At 56.4% G+C, this 19,671-nt stretch overlaps 2 protein-coding genes across 11 annotated transcripts in view; both read right to left on the reverse strand.

The window, feature by feature from the left end:
• Itga2b (integrin subunit alpha 2b) overlaps positions 1-7,997 on the reverse strand; it is an 11,639-nt gene extending 3,642 nt beyond the window's left edge. For 5 of the 6 annotated variants that reach the window (XM_023718205.1, XM_023718202.1, XM_023718201.1 and 2 more), the window contains exons 1-19: positions 7,755-7,997; positions 6,205-6,326; positions 6,026-6,123; positions 5,777-5,942; positions 5,526-5,575; positions 5,409-5,454; positions 5,203-5,331; positions 5,003-5,050; positions 4,864-4,907; positions 4,727-4,780; positions 4,583-4,635; positions 4,286-4,497; positions 1,638-1,820; positions 1,421-1,466; positions 1,250-1,354; positions 1,128-1,183; positions 909-1,060; positions 697-813; positions 6-73 (exon numbers count right to left, since the gene is read on the reverse strand). In XM_023718205.1, the coding sequence (XP_023573973.1) occupies positions 6-73; positions 697-813; positions 909-1,060; positions 1,128-1,183; positions 1,250-1,354; positions 1,421-1,466; positions 1,638-1,820; positions 4,286-4,497; positions 4,583-4,635; positions 4,727-4,780; positions 4,864-4,907; positions 5,003-5,050; positions 5,203-5,331; positions 5,409-5,454; positions 5,526-5,575; positions 5,777-5,942; positions 6,026-6,123; positions 6,205-6,326; positions 7,755-7,918 (1,913 nt within the window). In that variant the 5' untranslated portion in view covers positions 7,919-7,997. The remainder of the gene's footprint in view (positions 1-5; positions 74-696; positions 814-908; positions 1,061-1,127; positions 1,184-1,249; positions 1,355-1,420; positions 1,467-1,637; positions 1,821-4,285; positions 4,498-4,582; positions 4,636-4,726; positions 4,781-4,863; positions 4,908-5,002; positions 5,051-5,202; positions 5,332-5,408; positions 5,455-5,525; positions 5,576-5,776; positions 5,943-6,025; positions 6,124-6,204; positions 6,327-7,754) is intronic. The other variant, XM_023718206.1, reaches the window with a different exon arrangement.
• Positions 7,998-11,487: 3,490 nt separating this feature from the next.
• Positions 11,488-19,671, reverse strand: part of Gpatch8 (G-patch domain containing 8) — a 63,151-nt gene continuing 54,967 nt past the window's right edge. For all 5 annotated transcript variants that reach the window (XM_023718197.1, XM_023718199.1, XM_023718198.1 and 2 more), the window contains one exon: positions 11,488-17,324. In XM_023718197.1, coding sequence (XP_023573965.1) covers positions 13,514-17,324 — 3,811 coding nt within the window. In that variant the 3' untranslated portion in view covers positions 11,488-13,513. The remainder of the gene's footprint in view (positions 17,325-19,671) is intronic.

Below are 19,671 nucleotides of genomic sequence, written 5' to 3' on the forward strand. Positions count from 1 at the left end.
CTTACGCAGAGGCGTTGAGCCGCAGCAGGGGCACACACAGGTCGTCCTCTCCGCAGTCCAGGATGATACGGGTCTGGAGGGACACATCGGGGTCGCTAAGGGCTAGGAAAGCAACTGTGGCCTGGAGGTGCCAGCCGCATCCTGGGACTAGAAGTAGATATTAGCACTATGTGTATCTACAATATACCAATAAATTAAAAAGCAAAACAAAATTGGAGGGCTGGAGGCCGATGAGCATGGTCTGGGGCAGTGGTGGTGAACCTGTGGCCCACATGCCACAGCGGGCATGTGCCTCCCGGAAAGCTCTGGAAAGCTGGCCAGCACCAGTCTAGAGGATACCAGGGCTTGGGGCTGAAGTGAAGGTTGGGACCATGCTGGGGTTCACTGCTCGTTGTTTTTGAGGCAGGGTCTCACTATGTCTCCAGGCTGGCCTTCAGCTCACTGTGTAACCCAGGCTGGCCTCAAAATTCGGGCAGTCTTCCTGCCTCGGCCCTTGAGTGCTCGAATGACAGGCTCCACCAGCTGTACTGAGGTCGTGGTCAGGGTGTCAGTGACAGCAGGTTTTATGAGTTTCTGTCCCTCTCAGGGATTGAGAGTCAGGGTTCATTAGGGCTTAGAGGTGATACCAGGTGTCAGGGTTTGTGTCACAGCCTCACCCTTACTATCTTTGGTGTCCCATGCCACCGTCATGCCCACCTGCTCCTGGACATGTGTGTCCCCGTGCAGCACCAGATCAGGGGCCTCCATGGGTGGCAGTGACACATTGAGGCTGAGCACAATGGGGCTCAGCTTGTCCCGGAACTCAGCCTCATCCTAGGAGGGAGGCAATCAGCACCCAGTGCCACACCCCAGCCCTGTCACTCCTGCCAGGACCTTCCCGCTTGGCTGTGTCCCTGTCCTGGACCTACTCTCAGGAAGGCGGTGGCCCTGTGGCAGACAGGGCTGTGCCTCCCACCCAGGTCCAGGCTCAGGGTGGTGCCTGCCTGCTGGGAGTCCAGGAGCAGTGCCCGGCGGCCCTGGCGGGGCTTCTGCCGGTCCAGCTGCAGCTCAGCGTTTAGCCCTGTGGGAGGCCGGGGGCTCAGCATGTATCCCTGGCTGTCCCCCTCTACCCCTTCCTGGCCACTCACGCAGTTTCTGTGGAATGTTGTGTCCGGTGGCCCCCACACACATCTGGATGCTGAAGCTGTGGAAGAGGGGTTCAGGCTTGGGCTTGGGTGCCGCCCCTCCTGCCCATTCGATCCCTGCTTACCAGCTGACTGGTGTGCTGCTCTGGGGCAGGGTGCATCTCTTCTCCGCAGGGTTCAGCGCGTCCTTCACCAGCAGCTGGACGGTGGCCATCACCACTGGCTGGGCTCTAAGGGGGAGCCAGCTGCCACTGCGGCCCTTCTGCCCAGACCCCCAATCCCTACCCTGTACTCACCTGTACACGACCACCTTGCCGGCCCCGTAGGCTCCCACCACCAGGTCTGCAGGTGGCAGATGGGAGTTAGGGGTACAGAACAGTGTGTCCCGCCCCAGAGCCCCACCTGCCCACACCCCAGCTGTGGGGTCATGACGTTGGAGCCCATCCCAGGCACTGGGCAGTCTGGCATCTCCAACGCCAAGCCTTGCTCTCTGGCCAGGGCTGGGAAGGTCACCTGGGTACCCGTTGTCATCGATGTCTTTGGCACCTCGCAGGGAGAAGCCGAAGCCAGAGCCCGCATGGAGGGGGCTGTCCAGAACTTGGGACGGCCGGGCACCCAGCCCTTCGCTCTGGCCCAGGAACAGCAGCACCTGGCCCCGGCCTCTGGAGCCCCCATAGGGGGCGGCCACTGCGACATCTGTCGGGAATCCCAGAGGGGCACTCAGGAAACTCCTGGGCTGCTTCTCTGGGCAGAACCAGTGAGTTCGTCTGGCAGGAGGGACACTGACCAAGGGATGTTGTTTGAAAAAATGACAGCCTCCCTATGAATCACAGAAAATACACTGACAATGCTAAGCACTCTCCAAATAAGTGTACTTTATACATTAAAAACAAACAAACAAACAAACAAAAAACCAGAAAATACACTGACAAGATTTAACTTGGTCCTGGGAGGCAGGCATGATGGGACTTCTTTAGTGTGAGACAGTCCCATAGACGGAGACCCAAGGGGCGCTGGGCCCCTAGCCCCTGCAGCCACACCACCTCAGAGCAGCTTGAGCGGGGCGTGGGGCGTGCGCCTGTGGTCCCAGCACTCAGAAGGCCATGGCAAGAAGATCATTATGAATTCAAGGCCACCTTGGGCGACATAGTGAGACCCTGCCTCAAAAACAGTGCCCCTCCCCCCACTAAAAATCAAAAGCAGTAAAATAAAAAGAGCTGGGACTTAGCTTAGTGGTTGTGCACACGTGATTTTGAATACAAATCAACCAATAAAACAGTTCTTTGGACTTTTTAGGAATTAAGACTCTGTGGGCCGGGGAGATGGCTCAGTGGAATAAGCGCTTCCCTGGCAAACGCAAGGGCCTGAGTTCAATCCCCAGTTCCGGGGGGAAAAAAAAAAAAAAAAAAAAGACTCTGTACTCCACCCTAGGCTGAAGCCTGAACTATATACTGACCATTGTCCTATGTCCCCAGGCCTTGTTTTTGTTACTGTTTTAGTTTGAGACTGGATTTCACTAAGTTGCCCCATCTTGCAGTCCTCCTGCCTCAGCCTCCAGAGCATTATGGCGTGGAGCACCCTACCAGGGTTGGGCAAATTCTGGATATCTACACTGAAACTCTCTTTCCTGTGTCTCCTAATTTGTTTATGGCTCATTTATGTTTTTTTTTTTTTTTGTGTGTGTGTGTGTGTATTTTAGGGAAGGGTCTACAGGGTGTTCAGGGTCTCACTACTAGATGGGACTCAGAGTGCTCTGCCTGTTTACAGCCTCCCAAGAGCTGGGATTACAGGTGTGCACCACTATGACCATTCTCATAATAAACTTTTCTCTTTTTTATTTTTATGATACCTGTGATCAAACTCAGGACCCTGAGCTGGCCAGGCAGGTGCTTATGCCACTGAGCTATCTTCCCAGTCCTTATTTATGTTTTGAGTGCTTCTTTTCCTTATTTATTTATATTTGTCTTTTTGAAACAGGGTCTCACACTAAGCAGTTCAGGCTGGCCTTAAACTCATTTTGTAGCCCAGCCTGGTCCCTAACTTGCAACCATCCTCCTACATCAGCCTCCTGAGTGCTGGGATCACAGGTATATGCCACCATGCCTGAGCTTTTTCCCTTTTACATATTTAGTATTTTTTTTTCTTTTTCTTTTTTTTTTTTTTTGGTGGAATCGGGGATTGAACTCAGGCCCTTGCCAGGGAAGCACTTATTCTACTGAGCCATCTCCCCAGCTGGCTGGCTGGCTGGCTGGCTTTCTTTCTTTTTCTTTTTCCTTTTTTTGTGGGAGAGGGTTTCACTTTGTAGTTCAGGCTGGCCCTGAACTCACTTTGTAGCCCAAACTGGCCTTGAACTTGCAGAAAGCTTGCTGCCTCAGCCTCTGGAGTGCTGCGATGACAGGGGTGTACCACCAGGTTTGCTTTTTCTTGCCTTTCTGATCAGGTTACACAGCACAGCACTGCGGTCTTGGAGCGCCTCCCGTGCCTGGCTTCCCCACTCTCCCAAATATTTCCATCCACAGTCACAGCTGCAGTCCACACACCGCTGAGCTCTGGGTCTCAAAGTCCCCCACTGCTCTTCCCCACACACCGCTGAGCTCTGGGCCTCAAGGCTCTGCTTCCTTCCACTGTTCTTCCCCTACTCCCAGCCTCACCCCGCACACCCCAGCAGCAAGTTTCCCCAGCGCGCCAGGGACCTCTCCCACTACTCCTGCTCCCAGCAGCTCCGCCACTTCCCCGTCAGGAGCACCTTCTCCCAGCACCAGGATCCCCACAGCTCTGCAGGGCGTGCCTGTCTCTCTCCTCTTCTGCTGTTTCAGGGCTACCCTTGGCATCTGCATACTTCCTGGGAGCCCTCTCTGAGGAGGTAGGGGCCAGGGCTCCCTTCATAAGGGCCTGTGGCCTAGCTGGGTCTTCCCTTTGCCCAGGTTTTTTTCTCCCTAAGTCCTAAAGGGCTGTGAAATTCTTCTTCAACCCTATCTTGACGTCTGCACCCCGCTGGTCATCTTGCCTGGGTGAAGGCAGCCACACCACACTGGTCTCCTCTGACTCTGTCCTCTGCCCTTGGCAGCTGGGCTTTGGGCTCCCACCCACGGAGTCCCATCTGTCTGCTGCAGCCTTTTCTGGCTCTTGTTGTCTGTCACTTTCCACCCTTCTGTCCTCACCATTGTATCCATCCAGGTTGAGGTCGCCCAGGGGTGCGATGGCTGAGCCAAACCGCCCATAGAGCTGTGTGCCGGTCAGCAGGAGGCTGGGGGTGCCCAGCATGTGGGGGGTGGGGGGCTGCAGGAAGAGGTACACGCGCCCCACCTCAGCCAGCTTGCGGTCAGCCCAGCTGTCCATGAACAGTGGGGCACCCACCAGGAGGTCGTGCCTGCTGCAGGTACCACAGGAGGAGCCACATCAGTGTGAGTCAGGAAGGAGGGGACCCCGCTCGGTAAGGTGGGCTCCCTCCTTCTCACCCATCCCCATTGACGTCAGTGACGGCCACAGAGTGCCCAAAGTAGGAAGCCATCTGCAGGATGCAGGAGGAAGGTGCCTTAGCCTGTGCTGCTGCCCTCTGGCCCTCCCTTCCTGTGGTCCTCCAAGGCCAGAGGGCTAGGCACCTGCTCCCCATGCAGGCGGCACAGCATCTGGTGGTGGGAATCCAGGATCTCCACCTGTGAGGAGGGTGCAGCTTGGTAAGAAGGCAGCAGGGTGGTGCCCGGGCGAGTCCAGGCTTCAGGGTACAGAGCGCACTCACCGCTCCCAGCGTCCAGCTCCAGGTGGGGGCACCAACCACGTACTCTAGGGAGAGCAGGGAGTAGTTGAGACTCTGGGGGTGTCCTGGCATTGCTCTCCTTAACCTCCCCAGACCCTGTGGGACCAAGGGGCTCTCTTGCCTGGAGTTCTCGGGTCCCCGTTGAACTCCCCCGCCGCCACGGCATATCCTGGGGACAGAGAGGGAGTGAAAGCCCAAGCTGGGAGGGAGCCACAGGCTACCCGGCCCAGAGCTACTCTCTGTCTGGGTGGAGAAGCGGAGCCGGCACGGGTGGAGCAAGGGCGCGTGACCCAGGAAGAACGGGAAGGGCAGCCGCATTACCCCGGTAGCTGTCGTAGAGCTCGGGGTCGCTGGAGTCAAAGGTGAAGCGCTGCCTGGGCACGTTCCACAGGAGGGTGGCGGGCCGGTAGCTCGAGACGATGTCGGCGATCCGGGCCCGGGCCAGGAGACCTGGGCGGGATGAGCGAAGCGGGTCACCGCTGGCCGGCCGGCCGCGGGGGGCGAGGTCAGAAGGGAGTGGCACCTACCTAAGAAAAAGTAGCCGCCAGGGGCCCCCAACACTAGCTCACCATCCTGGAAGGGAGGCCCGAGTGAGAGCCGCATTTGGGCGGGACCTGCCCCGAGCCGCCGGGCTCCCCACTTGCCTGGGTGACCACCGAGCTGAAGCCCGCTTCGCAGTATCGCTTGTCTTCGCCTAGGCGCGAGAAGAGTTGGAAAAGGCCGATCAAGCTCAGCACCGTGCCCGGGAGCTGAGCAGGAGTTCTGAGGGGGCGTGGCCATGCTCGAGGGGCGGGGCTAGGAGCAATACGGGGCGTGGCCTCCGACGGTGGGTGGGGCCGGCCTTGTCAGGCCCACGCGGGATGGGGAAGCAGGGCCGGGGCGGGGCGGGGCCTACTGAAGTGCCGGTCCTTATACACTCGGCTCATTGTGTTGGCTCGGCATGGTGAGTATTCTTTGCGTCCGCTGCTCCGGAGCTGGGCCAAGAAGCAACCGCCAACGGGAGTCTTCTCGGCTTCCTGGGTCTTTTCCAGGACGTTCCAGTGCTGCCAGGGTGCGCAGGCCTGCAACAGCACGGAAAGTGGGGAAGGGCGGCTCGCCCCTGCCCGCCTGCCTGCTCGCCCTGCGTCCTGCCCGCAGTGCCTACCACGATGGTGTCGTTCCAGCTGGCGACCGATGCCCCGAGGCCTTGCTTCTCCTTGAAGACCTGGAAGGTCTGGGAGCTCGCGTTTCGTGTTTCGTCCTCTAGGGGCAGTAGGGAGCGGGGCCCTGAGGTATCTGTCTCATCCCGCGCGCGTTCCCATCCCGCTCAGCCCCGCGACTCACGGAGGTCGAAGACCAGCGGGGAGCAGGAGCCACCGGCCGCGCTCCAGGGGCACAGGAATACAGCGCCTGTCTCCTCTTGGCCGCGGGCCCTGGTCCTCGGAGCGCCCACCACAACGGCGACACTGGGTGTCAGGCGATGGGGTGTGAGTGAATGCGCAGACCCCGCACCCCGCACCTTCGGGGAAGGCGGTGCAGCACCTCGGGCCCTGTGCTCACTCACACTGACTCTGGGGACAGACAGGCTCAGGGCGAGGGGCTGCGCGCCCATAGGAACCTACAGCGCTCTGTGAGATTGTGTGCGTGTGTGTCTTTTTGAGACAGGGTCTCGCTGTGCAGTTTCCGCTGGCCTTGAGTTCGCTTTGTAGCCCAGGCTGGCCTTGAACTTGCAACTGTCTTTCTGCCTCAGCCTCCTGATTGCTGGTATACAGGTGTGCACCACCATGCCTGGCTTGAGCGTGTGATTTGAGAGGCTTTGAGAGTTCCCCAGTCCTGTCAAGACCAGGCTTCCCTGCATCTGACCTGGCTTCTCCGTTGACTCCAGGGCGCCCTTTCTGGAGAGCTGGGGCAGTAGGCAGGGTGGGGCAGGCTGAGTGGGCTCGGGGTGCTGACAGAGCTGAGGACCCGCACACATCACTTTGGGAAGCCCATTACATCCATGTGTGAGGGGTACAGAGCATGGCCCCAGCCAAGTGCTCCAAAGATGCTGCTGGTAGACACAGGCCAACAGGATGGGGGCGTTGCCCATGAGTCCTCAGCTTGAGAGGAGAAAGTGGCAGGTGTGGCAGGGAAGGAGGGTGGGGAAGCATGCTGTGGACCAGCGAGAGGCCTCAAGGCTTTTGTGAGTTGCTGCAGGAGCCACCGTGGGAGGGCCAGACTCCAAGCCAAGGCAACTCTTTGGCAGAGGAGACCTGAAAGGGGCTGCCCTTGAAGGCTGTCTGCCATTGCCGCTGCCACTGCCCAGAAGCCCACATCCCAGTGTCTGCAGCAAGTCACACAGGGTGATGCAGCTATCAAGAACAGGTAGGGGGGCTGGTGAGATGGCTCAGTGGTCTAAAGCACCTACTTAGAACAAGCTTAGCAAAGCACAGGGACCGCGGTTCAATCCCCCAGCACCACATGCCAGCCAGCCCCGCCCCCTGGTGGGCTGAGCTGGCCACACACACACACACACACACACACACACACACACACAAATAAATAAATAAATAAAGAACAGGTAGGGCTCTCATTGTGGCAATCAGACTCAAAGCTAGGTCAATGCCTGCCATGAGTGACCTGTCACACTTTTGTAGAGCTCTATTATGCTGGCCTGGAGGCGGAGCAGAGCAGCACAGGTCAGTGGCTAGACAGCCAGGATGTGTGCCCCTCAACGTTTGGTGGGATACACAGCTGACCCCTGGGGAGGCCCTGGCCTTTGGTCTTCTCTGTCCTTGCTGCAACCCCAGGGCCCATCTGCTTCTGCCCCCTCCCTGAGAACCCCTCCTCTGCTCAGCTGCTGCACAGGAGGGTTTCATGGGATCCTCCTTGCTGTACCCATGCTCCCACCTCACCTCCCGAGGCTGTCCTTGTGGATGTCCACTGAGAACCCAAAGTGGCTGCCGTTGGGGCCTGAGTAGAAGGTGAGCCGGGCTGCGTCCAGGTTCAAGGCCCAGGCTGCAGGGACAGCAGGTCCCAGAAGCCACAGTGCACACAGCAGACACAGCCCTTGGGCCATCTTTCCTTCTCAGTGTCTTCAGGAGGAATGGCCAGCTCTCTGTCCTTCCCTGTGGCTCCACCACAGCAAGTCTCCTCAGACTGGAACCAAAGCCAAAGTGCTGAGCAGGGGCAGAGTGAAGGGCTTTGGGCCTGACCCCAGTCTCCAGGATTGCAGGAATGGGTTAGGCTGTCCTGGGGGCTGCTTATAGCCCAAAGCTGTAACTCCTCCCTTTCCTGAGGGCTCCGCCCTTCTAGTCTGGACCTTCACTGCCTCCCCATCACCCCACTGACTACCATCACTGGATGCTTGGGATAGTGCAGCTGTGAGCTGACTGGTTGACCCATGTCCTCCCTGGCCCCTAGTTCTGCAGTTCATCCCCTCAGCTGATTGCCAGAGTGAGAGGAAGCTACTGTCCAGTTAAGACCTGTGGCTGCTGTCCTGTCTTGTGTGATAGGTGCTTATCCATTTCCTCCTCAAAGCCTTGGCCAACCACATGATGTGCTGTGGCCTCCATCCTGAGCCCTGTCTGCGTGTGGCCGGGCTGGCACGACCAGTGTGAGGGATGACGAGTCACTCTAGGGCATTCTGAGGTAACGCACCACCGTCCCAGCTGCTGAAGGGAGGCCTGCAGTCCTCAGGTGACAGAGCTCATGTCCCACCACTGAGACTTGATTCTGCATGGGGTCACTGCCTAGGGGAGGCCTCCCTGGCTCCTTGGGGTGGCACCAGGCCTAACAGACCTGGGCACACAACTGTTGGGGCATTGGTCATACTCTTGGCGTGTTTCCAAGATTGTGTAAACTAAACTTTTTGTGGCAAGATCTGACCATGTAGCCAGGGCTGGCCTTGAACTCACTTCTGCAGCCTGTCTCAGTCTCCTCAGTAGTGGAATTAGAGGCCCATGCCACCACGCTCTGCTCTAAACTGGACTCCCCCCACCCCCAGTACTAGGGATCAGACTCAGAACAAGGCAGGAACTTGTCTCAAAAATAAAAATGTAAAACACCGGGATATAGCTCTATGCAAAAGCCCAGTATAACCAAAAAACAAGAACAACAAAAAAACCCCTTTCTGCTCTAAATTCATCTCTTCCCATTTTGTCACCTTGTTTGCATTTTCCTCAGTGTGGACATTATCAGTTTTTTTTTTTTTTTTTTGGTCCTTTTGAGACAAGGTTGCACTGCGGTTTAGGCTGGCCTCATCTCACTTTGTAGCCCAGGCAGTGACAGGCATGTACTACCACATGCTATCACACCCACCCAGCAACTGTTCAGTCTTTCAGTGATGCTGGGCTCTTCACTAGGCCTTGGGGCCAAAGAAAGGAACCTTGCTTTTAGGGGCTGGGAAGCATCATATTTCCTTTAGTCACTAGACAGCCTAGATGCTCCAATGTGGGGATCACAGGCAGGTGAGGAAGCAGCTCTCAGAGGCTGCTTGGGAACTACTGGGCTTACTTTCATGCAGATTTTGGTAAATTGCCCAAGTGTACATGGCTAGTGGGTGGCAAAACCAGGATTCCAATGCAGACGCTGTCAGAGGGCAGGGCCTTAGGCATAGAGAAATAGAAGGGACAGCAAGAGCTCACAGAGGTCAAGTTTAAGGAAGGGCAGGTAATGGGCTCATACCATTCAGAGTTGTTAAGGGTTAATAACTTTAATCCACAGGAGATACAGAATCAAAGATCTGTTTTTTTCTAAGAGTCCCCCCCCTCCAACCCCCGGAACCGGGATTGAACTCAGGCCCTTGAGCTTGCCAGGGAAGCGCTTATTCTACTGAGTCATCTCCCCGGCCTGTGTTTTGAGACAGAGTCTTGCGATGTAGCTCAGGCTGGCCTCAGCCTCTCCAGCGCTGGGATTCCAGGGACATCACCATACCCTGTTGTTGTCAGGGTTTTCAGTCAGAGTGAGGCAGTAATTGATCAGTTGGCCTCCATGCTAGCTGGCTGTGGAAAGAAGGAAATGGAGGGAAAGAGCTTAGTGGGAAGGCCATGGGCCTGGCCCAGATACTGGTCACACGAGGAAGAGCAGTGAGGACTGGCTTGGCAACTGGATGTGACAGAGAGCGGTGCAAGCAACTCTGAGCTGGAGGGACAGCAGTAGGACCCAAACCCCACTAGAGTGGTGGGGCGCTGGTGTCCCATAGGATACGTGGTGGAGCTGTGCCCAGCCGGCTTGACAGACAGCAGGCTCGTCACTCTTGGACTTTGCTGACTGCAGGTCTTGTCAGGACTTCAGGTCATCAGCAGTTTGGAGCAAGGTGACATGGAGAGTAGAGGAACTGTTTTCTCTCTTGCCAAAGCTTGATTTGTAACAGCAATAATGAAATCCTGCTCTGCTCATCTTCCTTCAACACATAAGCGAGTGTTTACCAGGGACTCAACTTCATGTATGACTCTAGAAACTAATGCTGGTGACAAGTGCGGGAGACCACTGGGTTCCAAAAAGCTAGCAACATCCAGAGGGCCACAGAATCCCCCCACCCACCCGCATACCGGAACTCATAACCAATCTCCCTGGCCTGGGCCACAGAACTTGTTGCTGGGGCCAGGCAGGCTGCCAGAAGGCCACATGATACAGAGGCAGGGTGGGCTGACTGGCTCAAAGGTCTCCCGAGGTATAGATGGGGGTGCCTGGGTCCACATGGTGCTCTCTCCCTGGGTCCTTCCTCCTTGCCAGCCCTCGCTCCACTAACAGCCGGCAGCACAGCGAGTTCTAAGAAGCCAGCCCCAGGTTTCAGGTGGGTCCCTTCCCTTCGGAGGAGATCACAGTGACAGTGAGAGGCAGAGAACAGACCTCAGGAGCTCCCCTGAAGGCTGAGAGGACATCACCACAAACTATGGCAGCTTCTCTTGCTGACCTTCAGCCTCTTGCCACCGTGTGACCTGGATTTGTGGCACTCTGTGGCTTGTCTCATCAGGTAGAAGTGCTCAGGACCCATGGCATCAGCTTAGAATGCCTCGGCTCTTGAGTTAACCCGAAATCTACGCAGCCAGAGACTGGGCAGCCGCACAGAACATGTCCTGCTAGATCACAGACCACGCTCCAAAACAGGGAAGCTGAGACAGGCCTCAGAGGCAGCCCCTCCCGGGCCGTCACCCCGGGGTTCAGCCTGGGCAGCAGCCCTCTGCCCACAGCCAGTCCTCTCTTGGTGGTCCGCAGTTTCACAAGCAGAATCTAGACGTGCACAGGCAGTTCCCAGGAATCTTCACTTTCTTTTAATGTATTTGGTACAGGGGTTCACTACGCAGCTTGGACTCATAGTGATCTTCCTGCTTTCAGCCTCCCCAGCGCTGGGATTACAGGTGTGCAATCCTCAGTCAATTCAAACAAGATGTTACTTGTAAGATGGGTGCGGTGGCGCATGCCTGTCACCCCAGCATGGAGGAAGGTTGAGGCAGGAGAATGGGTGGCCAAGTTCAAGCCTCTCACGGTCAACTTAAAGAGACCCTGTGTCAAAATGAGTGAAAAAGGGCTGGGGACATAGCTCTGTGGCAGAGTGGCCGGGGGTATCTGGAGCCCACAGTTCTACCCTTCCCGACTTGAGCTGCCCGGGCAGCAATCACAACAGACTCAGCTGCTATGTTTCCACACACCGCTGGTTTATTAGAAAGCTCCTTTCTCCCTTTACAGCATATACTGCTATCATATGCGATGAAGTTAAATACAATCTGTTATGCTTGTAAGAACAGGTTATTTTATTTTTCCTTTTTAGGTTTTAAAATCACTCTTCTGGAGATTGAATAAAACTGCCCTAGGAAGGCGGAGAGGTGGCCAGAGCACACACAACCCAATCTGCAAGCGGATGGGAAGCAGCACAAAAGCTAACACTGTACTGTTTATACTATTATGTGGGCTGAAGGAGAGTGAAGTGGGCCCCTCTGGCTGAGCCAGAGGACTCGGCTCCTCCAGGGATGGCCGTGCAGGGCGCTTGCCTCGCAGGCAGACGAGAGGCGGCGCTGCCTGGGGAGGGGGAGTGCACAGGGCTTCTGGGCGCAGACCCTTTCCTCAAGAAGCTGGTAAGATGGCAGGACACGGAGGCTTGGGCCAGGAGAGCTGAGTTCCTCTTTCCAGCCTGCTCACCACTCGGCCTAGGCTAGCCACAACCAAATGGTGGGCAGGGACACAGCAAGACACTGGGGCCTGTGAGCCAAGCACCTTGGGTCAGGGGAGCCAGAAGAGGGATGTGGCAGGAGGCATCCGTGGTCAGAGAAGGGAAAGCAGCCTGCGCCATGGAAGCCTTGCTGGGCAGAGGGTGCACGGTGGGAAGTCCAAGAGGTACAGCGTCTGAGCAGAAGAGGAGCAGATACCACTTGGCTGACCCCCTGGCTACTGCTCTTCAGGTTCCAGCCCACTGAAAAGGCACATGGGAGAGACTGCCAGAGGCTAAGTAAGCACTGGGAAGGCGCGGGACTCAGAAATCCAAGGTCCCAGTCAGCCTGAATCTTAGTGCTCCCAGAGAACAAGGCTGCGGGGTCCCCTCTTTGCTGTAGGAAGCAGCGGCAGCACCTGCCTGTCCGCCAGGAAGGGAGAATGTGCTGCCAGCCCCAACCTGCAGCTGCCCGCCTTGTCTGGGACAGGATGGGGCACCACTTACTGTACAGTACTGGACGGCTCATGTTCTCATGGTTCCTAACTTCGAAGAACACACGAGCTTGATAAAATATACATGATTAGTCATTTTTGTATCTAGCAGAAAACAAAAACTTTATTTTTTTGTTTTCATTTTATAACCCTTAAAGATTCTTACTTCAACTAGGGCAAACATATTTACACAAAGCCACCAGAACAAGGATCACTTAAAGAGCTGGATGTAAAAAATATTATTGCGGTATACTACAAATATGGAACCTTTTTATATGAGCTACAAAAAGCAGCATTTATGTTCATAGAGTTCAGTGCAATTTTTACATTAAAAAATTCTATAAATTAAGAAGGAAACATCAACACAACAGAAGACACACCTTCCGACTAGTGCCCGCCCTGGGGAGCACCCGGTGAGGGTTGTGAGGCCTGCTCAGGAAAGGCTCCGTTCTCCTGGGCTGCACAGAGGCCTCTCCTGGATGAGGGACTGAAGGCCTAGTGCCAGGAAGTGGACCACGTGGCCAACTGGGCTGCTCCAGTTCCAGATCCTATTTCCTTTTGGCCTCAATCAGGCAACAAGTCACCAAGGGACGTGGAAGGCACGTGCCCTAGGTGGCGGAGCGTTCACCATGGGGCAGGAGCGGGGCACCAGGAGTGCAGGGCCAGATGGGCCTATGACTTCCCAGGGACCAGAGATGGGACAGTGTCTTGAGGTTCGTAGAAGGGAGGAGCTCAGGATAAAAAGGAGAGGCAAAGGGAGATGAGGTGAGGGTGATGACCTGGAGGCGTCCCTGCACACAGGGAGCTCCCTAGCTAAAGACATAGGAAAGAGAGGATAGAGAGAATGCACAAAGGGAAATCCCTGATAGTAAACACAAAGCAAGTCTCATTCTCAGCCCAGTACTACATGCCAAAGCTCGGCTCTTTGGCTCCCAGACACTGCCTGCCCAGTGTACACGCCTGGCACTGGTGGCTCCACACCCCGAGGGAACTCTCAGGGTACCTTCCCTGGTGGAAGGCTCCCACGCCCAACTCAAGTGCCATGGCTGGGGGGATGCTGCAGGTCCTGACCTGAGAAGATGGGGTGCAGCAGTGGGTGGAGATGAAGGGCGGTGGCAGCTGCCGCAGCAGGCCGAGGGGCAAGCAGAGTGGGGTAGAGGGCAGCATGTGGAACTGGGTGAAAGGCAAAGGGACCAGGGTGGATGGCAGAAGCAGGGATGATGTGGATAGGGTGGCTGGCAAGAAAGGTGGCGGGGTGGCCAGGGATGATGGAGTGAGTGAGGTGGGATAGGGAGATGGGTGTCAGGTGGGGCTGGGGGATGTGGTGCACCTGGGCCAGAGGCTGGGGGTGAGCATGGGGGTGGATACCAATGGCTGCTGCGGCAGCAGCAGCATGGTGTTGCAGGATGGCATGCTGGACCGTGGTGATAGAGGTGGCCGAGGCTGTGGCTGGCTGCTGGATGTGGATGGGCTGCAGGGCAGGTGTGGCGGGGGCCAGGGCAGCCGAGGCCGGGAAGGCCTTCACTTGCTTAGCCAGCAGCTGCTGCTGGATGTGCTGCTGTGCAGCCTGCTGGAGCTTGCTGTACTTCTCCATCTCCTCTGGTGTGAAGGTGATGGGCTGGCTCTCCAGGGGGGCCAGCGAGGCATCCTCGGCCCCCTCGATGGACTCAATGCTGGGCTCCCCGCTGGGGGGCGCATAGCCTGCAAACTGCTCCGGGTCGGGGGCTTCTACAGGGCCCGGCTGGCTGCTGCTCTCCAGAGACTCCAGGGGGTCCCCGTCACTGGGCTCAGGGAGGTAGCTACGGGAGATGGCTGGGTCCCCGGGGTAGCAGTCAGAGTGCGCTGGGGTACCTAGTGGAGCCACAGGGTGGTCAGCAGGAGCTTCTTCGGACTTAAACTCTTCTGGAGGTGGGTCAGATAACAGACCAGCAGTGTCCTCCGAAGGGAGCAGGCGCCCACTCCCGGGGGGCCCCTCTTCCGGCTCAGACTGGTCTTGTTCTTCCCCCCTTTCCACCCCAGACTCCTCACATTTCCTGTTGGGCTTTCGGGTAGCTGGGAGCTTCCCTATCAGTGGAAGGACAGGCTTGCTGCCCAGAGAAGGGGGAAGCTTGGGTCCAAAGTAACCTTGTGGGGGATCCTTGAGCTTAAGCCCAGCCTTACTGGAGGTGGCCAGCACCTCCTCGCCCACACTGGGTTTCCGTTCCCCTTTCCTAGACTGCACCTTCTCTAGGAGCAGTTTTGCAGTGACAGAATTCTTATCCGCAGGGCTACAGTCACTTTCTGACTCTCTTCCCACACTGGTGTTGCTGTTCTGGGGTGGGCCTGTCCCTTTCCTGTCATCTCCTCGGCCATCATCTTTCTTCCCAATACCTTCGCCCCGGCCTGACCGGAAGTAGTGAGGGGACTGAGAGCGATAGATCTTGGAGCGAATGAAGTCCCGGCGGCCAGGTCGCCGGTTCTCAGGGCTTTCGTGGCCCCACGACCCCTTCCTGGAGCCGGACCTCTGGGAAGGGCTGCGTGTGCTGCGGCTTCGGTCTCGGCTGTAGCTGCGGCTGCGCTGCCAGCTGTGTGCAGTGGTGCTGCGGCTCCTCCGCTGGCTCCGGCTATGGCTGCTGCTGCGGGACCGGGACCGGGAATGCTCCCTGGAGCGGCTCCGCGATTGGCTGCCGGACTGGCTGCCGCTGAGGCTGTAGTCATCTTCGGAGGACGAGTACTTGCGGCGCTTGGAGTGGCGTTTGGGGCTGGTGTAGTCCGAGTCGTCCGAGTCCTGAGAGCGCTTAGAGTGCCGGCAGGAGCGGTCACTGTAGTCGCTGTAACTGTCATCAGAGTAGCTGCGGGGCCTGCTGTAGCAGCTTTGGTCTGAAGACTCTGCTGAGCTGCTGGAGTAGGAGCGGTGGGAGGAGCGGCGGGAGGAGTGGTGGCGCCCTCTGGAGCGACTGCGGGAGCGCGAGCTGCCGGAGTCCTCCTCCTCGTCCTCGCTGTACTGGGATGGCGACTCCTGGCGGGGCCGGTGGGACGTGTCACCGTCACTGTCCTCGTCTCCACTGCTGGGCCGGCTATGGCGGTGGGGGTTGCCTGTCCTTGGGGTGCTGGCCCGGCGTTGGCATGAAGCGGCTGGGGGCTCACCCCGGTGCCTGCGCCCGCTACGCTCCTGCGCACCTCCGCCAGTGTCCTGCTGGCCCCCGCTGCCCTGGTCAGTGGTGGGCAGGGGTCTCCGCTGGGACTCTTCCCGCCGCCGCCGCCTGGGTGGGGGAGGGCTTCCGCTGCCAGGGGGCTCTGGCTTGGGGTCCCGCTCCGAGTCGGCCCCGCCCGCGGACTTCTTCTTTCGTTTCCGTTTCTTGCGCTTCTTGGACTTCTCGCTGGGCTCAGCCCTAGAGCCTTTCTCCTCTGGGTCGGCCTTGTGCCTGCGCTTGTGCTTTCCAGACTTCTTATGTTTCTTTTTCTTCTTGTGCCGGTGTGCCCTCCCAGGGCGCTCCTTCCGGCTGCCCCCACTCCGCATCGTGTCCTGGGGTGCCAGGCTGTGGCTGCTCCCGGGCTCGGGCCCAGCAGGAGCAGCAGATGGCCCCACGGTCACACTGGCTTCCCCAGCATCCTTGTCTCCACTTGGTCCCTCCACCTCTGAGCCTGGGAGGGGATCCCTGGAGGGGCCGCCGGAGTCCTTTGCTCTTTCTGCCCCTCTGGGTCTGGTATCCTTGTTCCTGGAGAGCTTAAAGTCAAAGTAGAGAGGGTTGCAGCTGTAGGAAAGGGAGGGCTCAGCCTTGGTGAAGATGAGCAGCTCTGATGGCCACTGAAGGGCCGTGCTCTCGTCCTTGCTCAGCACCGGAAAGAAGGGCCCAGTCGGGTGGCGGGGGCCCTCCTGGCTGTCCCTCCCTGAAGCACTGGCCCCGGGCACACAAGATTCTTTGGTGGGCTCGGGATCGCACAGCTGTGCCTCCAACGACCCAGGGGCACCCTGCTGCCCTGGGCCCTGCTCCCCAGTGTATCCCATAGGTGTCTTCCAGGCCTCAGTTCTGCCCCCAGGCTGGGCAAGTTCAGCTTCCTCCGTGGCCTCCTTCTCTATTTCCTTTGGTTCCTTGGGGGGTTCAGAGCTGTCGCTGGGCCCTTGCTCTGCTGCTTGGCTGAGGGGCACCCTGGCAGAGCTCTTCGGCTTGGGGGAGCTGCTCTTCCTGCCATCCGGGGCACCTTTGTTGGGGTGTGCACTGGCCTCACCGTCCATCTGCTCACTGGCCCGCATGAAGAGCAGGAAGGGGAAGTGGGGCTTCACCTTGCAGTGCGCTGGTGGGATGTAGTGGTAATACTCGGGCTCTACGGCGCCTGTGCCCTCCTCCCGCCGCATCCGCTTCAGCTTGGACAGCGTGGAGGCCAGGGCTCCACCATCCTGCGGGTCTTCCTCATCCTTCTTGCCCTCAGTGTTCCCACCCCCATCAGTGTCTCCTGCCTTCTGCAGCGCTTGATCAGAACCCTTCTCTTCGGGCTTTGTTCCTTCCTCAGAGGACCCTTCTTCTGCATGGTCCTTAAAAACTGAAGCTATGGATTCTAATTTGACAGGTGCCTTCTTGGCAAAGGAAAACGACACCCCCAATTTCTGCAATGGGGTCCCCAGGTTGTTCTTAAAGCTGAAACTGACACCATGGGTGGCTGGCCCTGAAGCCTGTGGCAGCCCTGTGGAGCCTATGGCTGGAACTGCAGTGAAGGGGCCTCCCTTCTCTGTGGAGAACTCGGAGCCCAGGCCACATCCTATGGCAGACCCTGAGCCACTGGCTGACTCCTCCTTGTCCTCATCTCCTGCTTCTTCGTCCACGGCCACTGTGGTTGGTCGGAACATGGGGCCACTCCCAGGTGCGCTGTGTAGTGGTTCAGAAAAGACAGAAACAGGCTTAGGGGCGCAGAATAGGAATGGCAAGCACTTTCCCTCCTGCCGCCTCTGCAGGACAGGTCTCCTCCATCCCACTGTGCTGACCAACAAACAGCACAGATTCGGAAGGGGCACATGAGCCATGGCCCATGCCCACTGTTCCCACCGCTGCTGCTGCTTCAGCTCCCAGCTTCCTGGCCCCTACACTATCCCAACAGTCTGCCTCCATCTTGTCCTGACCGGTGTGCAAAGGTATGCTTGCACATCTATTAACACAGGTCCTATTTCATTCAGCTAAAAAACCCTCATCTTCCGAGTGCTGGCTTTTTTTTTTTTTTTGGGAGGGGGGTGTTTAGACAGGGTCACACTATGTAACTGAGGTTGATTAACTTGTGGTAATCTTTCTGCCCTAGCTTCTCAAGTGCTGGAATTACATGTGTATGCCAGTCACACCTGGCTAAATTTCACTCAAAAAAAAAAAAAAAAAAAAAGTATATATTCTGAATTAAACACAGAAACACCAGAAACCTATACTGTGCTATTCCATGGCACTCTGCAGTCAGTATAAAAATCATGCCTTAAATAAATAAAAAAAAATCCGTGCCTATCCATCAGGGCACAACCTCAAATATGGACTTCAGTTCTGAGACAAAGTGGTCCCTATTATCCACAAGACATGGCTCAAGACTTCTGATGCTGCCTGAAATCATGGAGGGTGTCAAGACCCTAGACTGTGTTTTTGGTAAATACACCTATGAAAAAGTTTATAATTTAGGCAAAAAAGTCCCCAAACAACAATAATAAAACAGTAGTTATAATTGTTGGATCTGGGTCTGGTGGTATACACTTGTAATCAAACTACTCAGGAGGCTGAGAAATAAAAAGTAAAAGGTGCTGAGGATCTATGTTCGTGTTCACTTGGATTCATCCCTCAGAACTGTAGAAACAAGGTGCGGTGGGGGCTCTAACAGTGTACTGCACTAACAGTTATATGAATTCAATCTCCCACTTCTTGTCTCTGGCCAGGCAGCATCCGGAGCACGGATCTGCTGGGCACAATAATTCCTGTCCCAAGCACTGCCAGAGTGGGACAGTTCAGAATTTATCATACTACTTGTAATGACACACAATCTAAAACTTACTATTTATTTCTGGTATCTCCATTTAATACTTTCCAGCCACAGATTCCTACAATAACTGAAACCTTGGAAAGAGAGACTCATAGGAACTGCCGTATTTTCCAGGAACAAAGAACAATGCCACAATGTCATCAAGCTCTCTTCCAGCTCTGGCAACAGGAATCAGTGTCACGGGCATGTTTTAATGCTCCAGAGATAGGTCGCCTGAAATGCCCATAGTAAGCAGACTACCAGGGCGGGACGGGGGACTCTGAAGTCTGAGGCTGAGAACAAAGTAGAAGCCAGGCATTGTACACACAGCTATGATTCTAGATACTGTGTGCCCAGGGCAGAAGGATGGCAAGTTCAAATTTAGCCTGGGTAACTTACTGAGATTCTGAAAAAAAAAAGGCTAGAAATATAGGTTAGCACTAGAGCATTTTCTCCCTACTACTACTACACTGAAAAACCCCAAGCTACCATACAGATAAAGACTTTGTCGCTAGGTGTGGTGGTGCCTGTAATGCCAGCACTTGGGAGGCTAAGGCAGGAGGATCACTGCTAATGCTAGACAGCCTGTGCTATGAAGTGAGCTCAAGGCCAGCCTGAGCTGCACAGTGAGACCCTGTTTCAAGAAAGCTTTAGGGGCCAAGAACACTCAGATAATGTACTGGCTCTTGAGTGAACTGTTGCCACTGGGTGATGGGTAGCCATCCAGGGTGGACAGGCAGAGATAATGAACATTAGACTATGGAGCTTACCCACAGGAAACACTGTCCCCCTTTTCAATGGGTGGGGGATTGTACTGGAGACTGACCCAGGGCTTTCACACCAAGCTACATTCCTTCCCTTATTTTTTGAGACAGGGTCTTGCTGTGTAGTCCAGGCTGATCTTGATTACAGATGTATACTACTACAGCTGGCAAGAGGCAAGAGAGGGCTTTGTTAAATTGCACACTTTGGGTTTGAATTTGTGATCCTCTTGCCCTGGCTTTCCAAATAACTTAGATTACAGGCTTGTGTCACCACAGCCAGCCAAAACCACACTTTCGGGGCTGGTGAGATGGCTCAGTGGTCTAAAGCACCTACTTAGAACAAGTTTAGCAAAAACACATGGACCACGGTTCAATCCCCAGCACCACATGCCAGCCAGCCCCGCCCCCTGGTGGGCTGAGCTGGCCACACACACACACACACACACACACACGCGCAAAAATA

Source organism: Octodon degus, unplaced genomic scaffold (assembly GCF_000260255.1).
Source record: "Octodon degus isolate 3935 unplaced genomic scaffold, OctDeg1.0 scaffold00056, whole genome shotgun sequence".
Classification (NCBI taxonomy): domain Eukaryota; kingdom Metazoa; phylum Chordata; class Mammalia; order Rodentia; family Octodontidae; genus Octodon; species Octodon degus.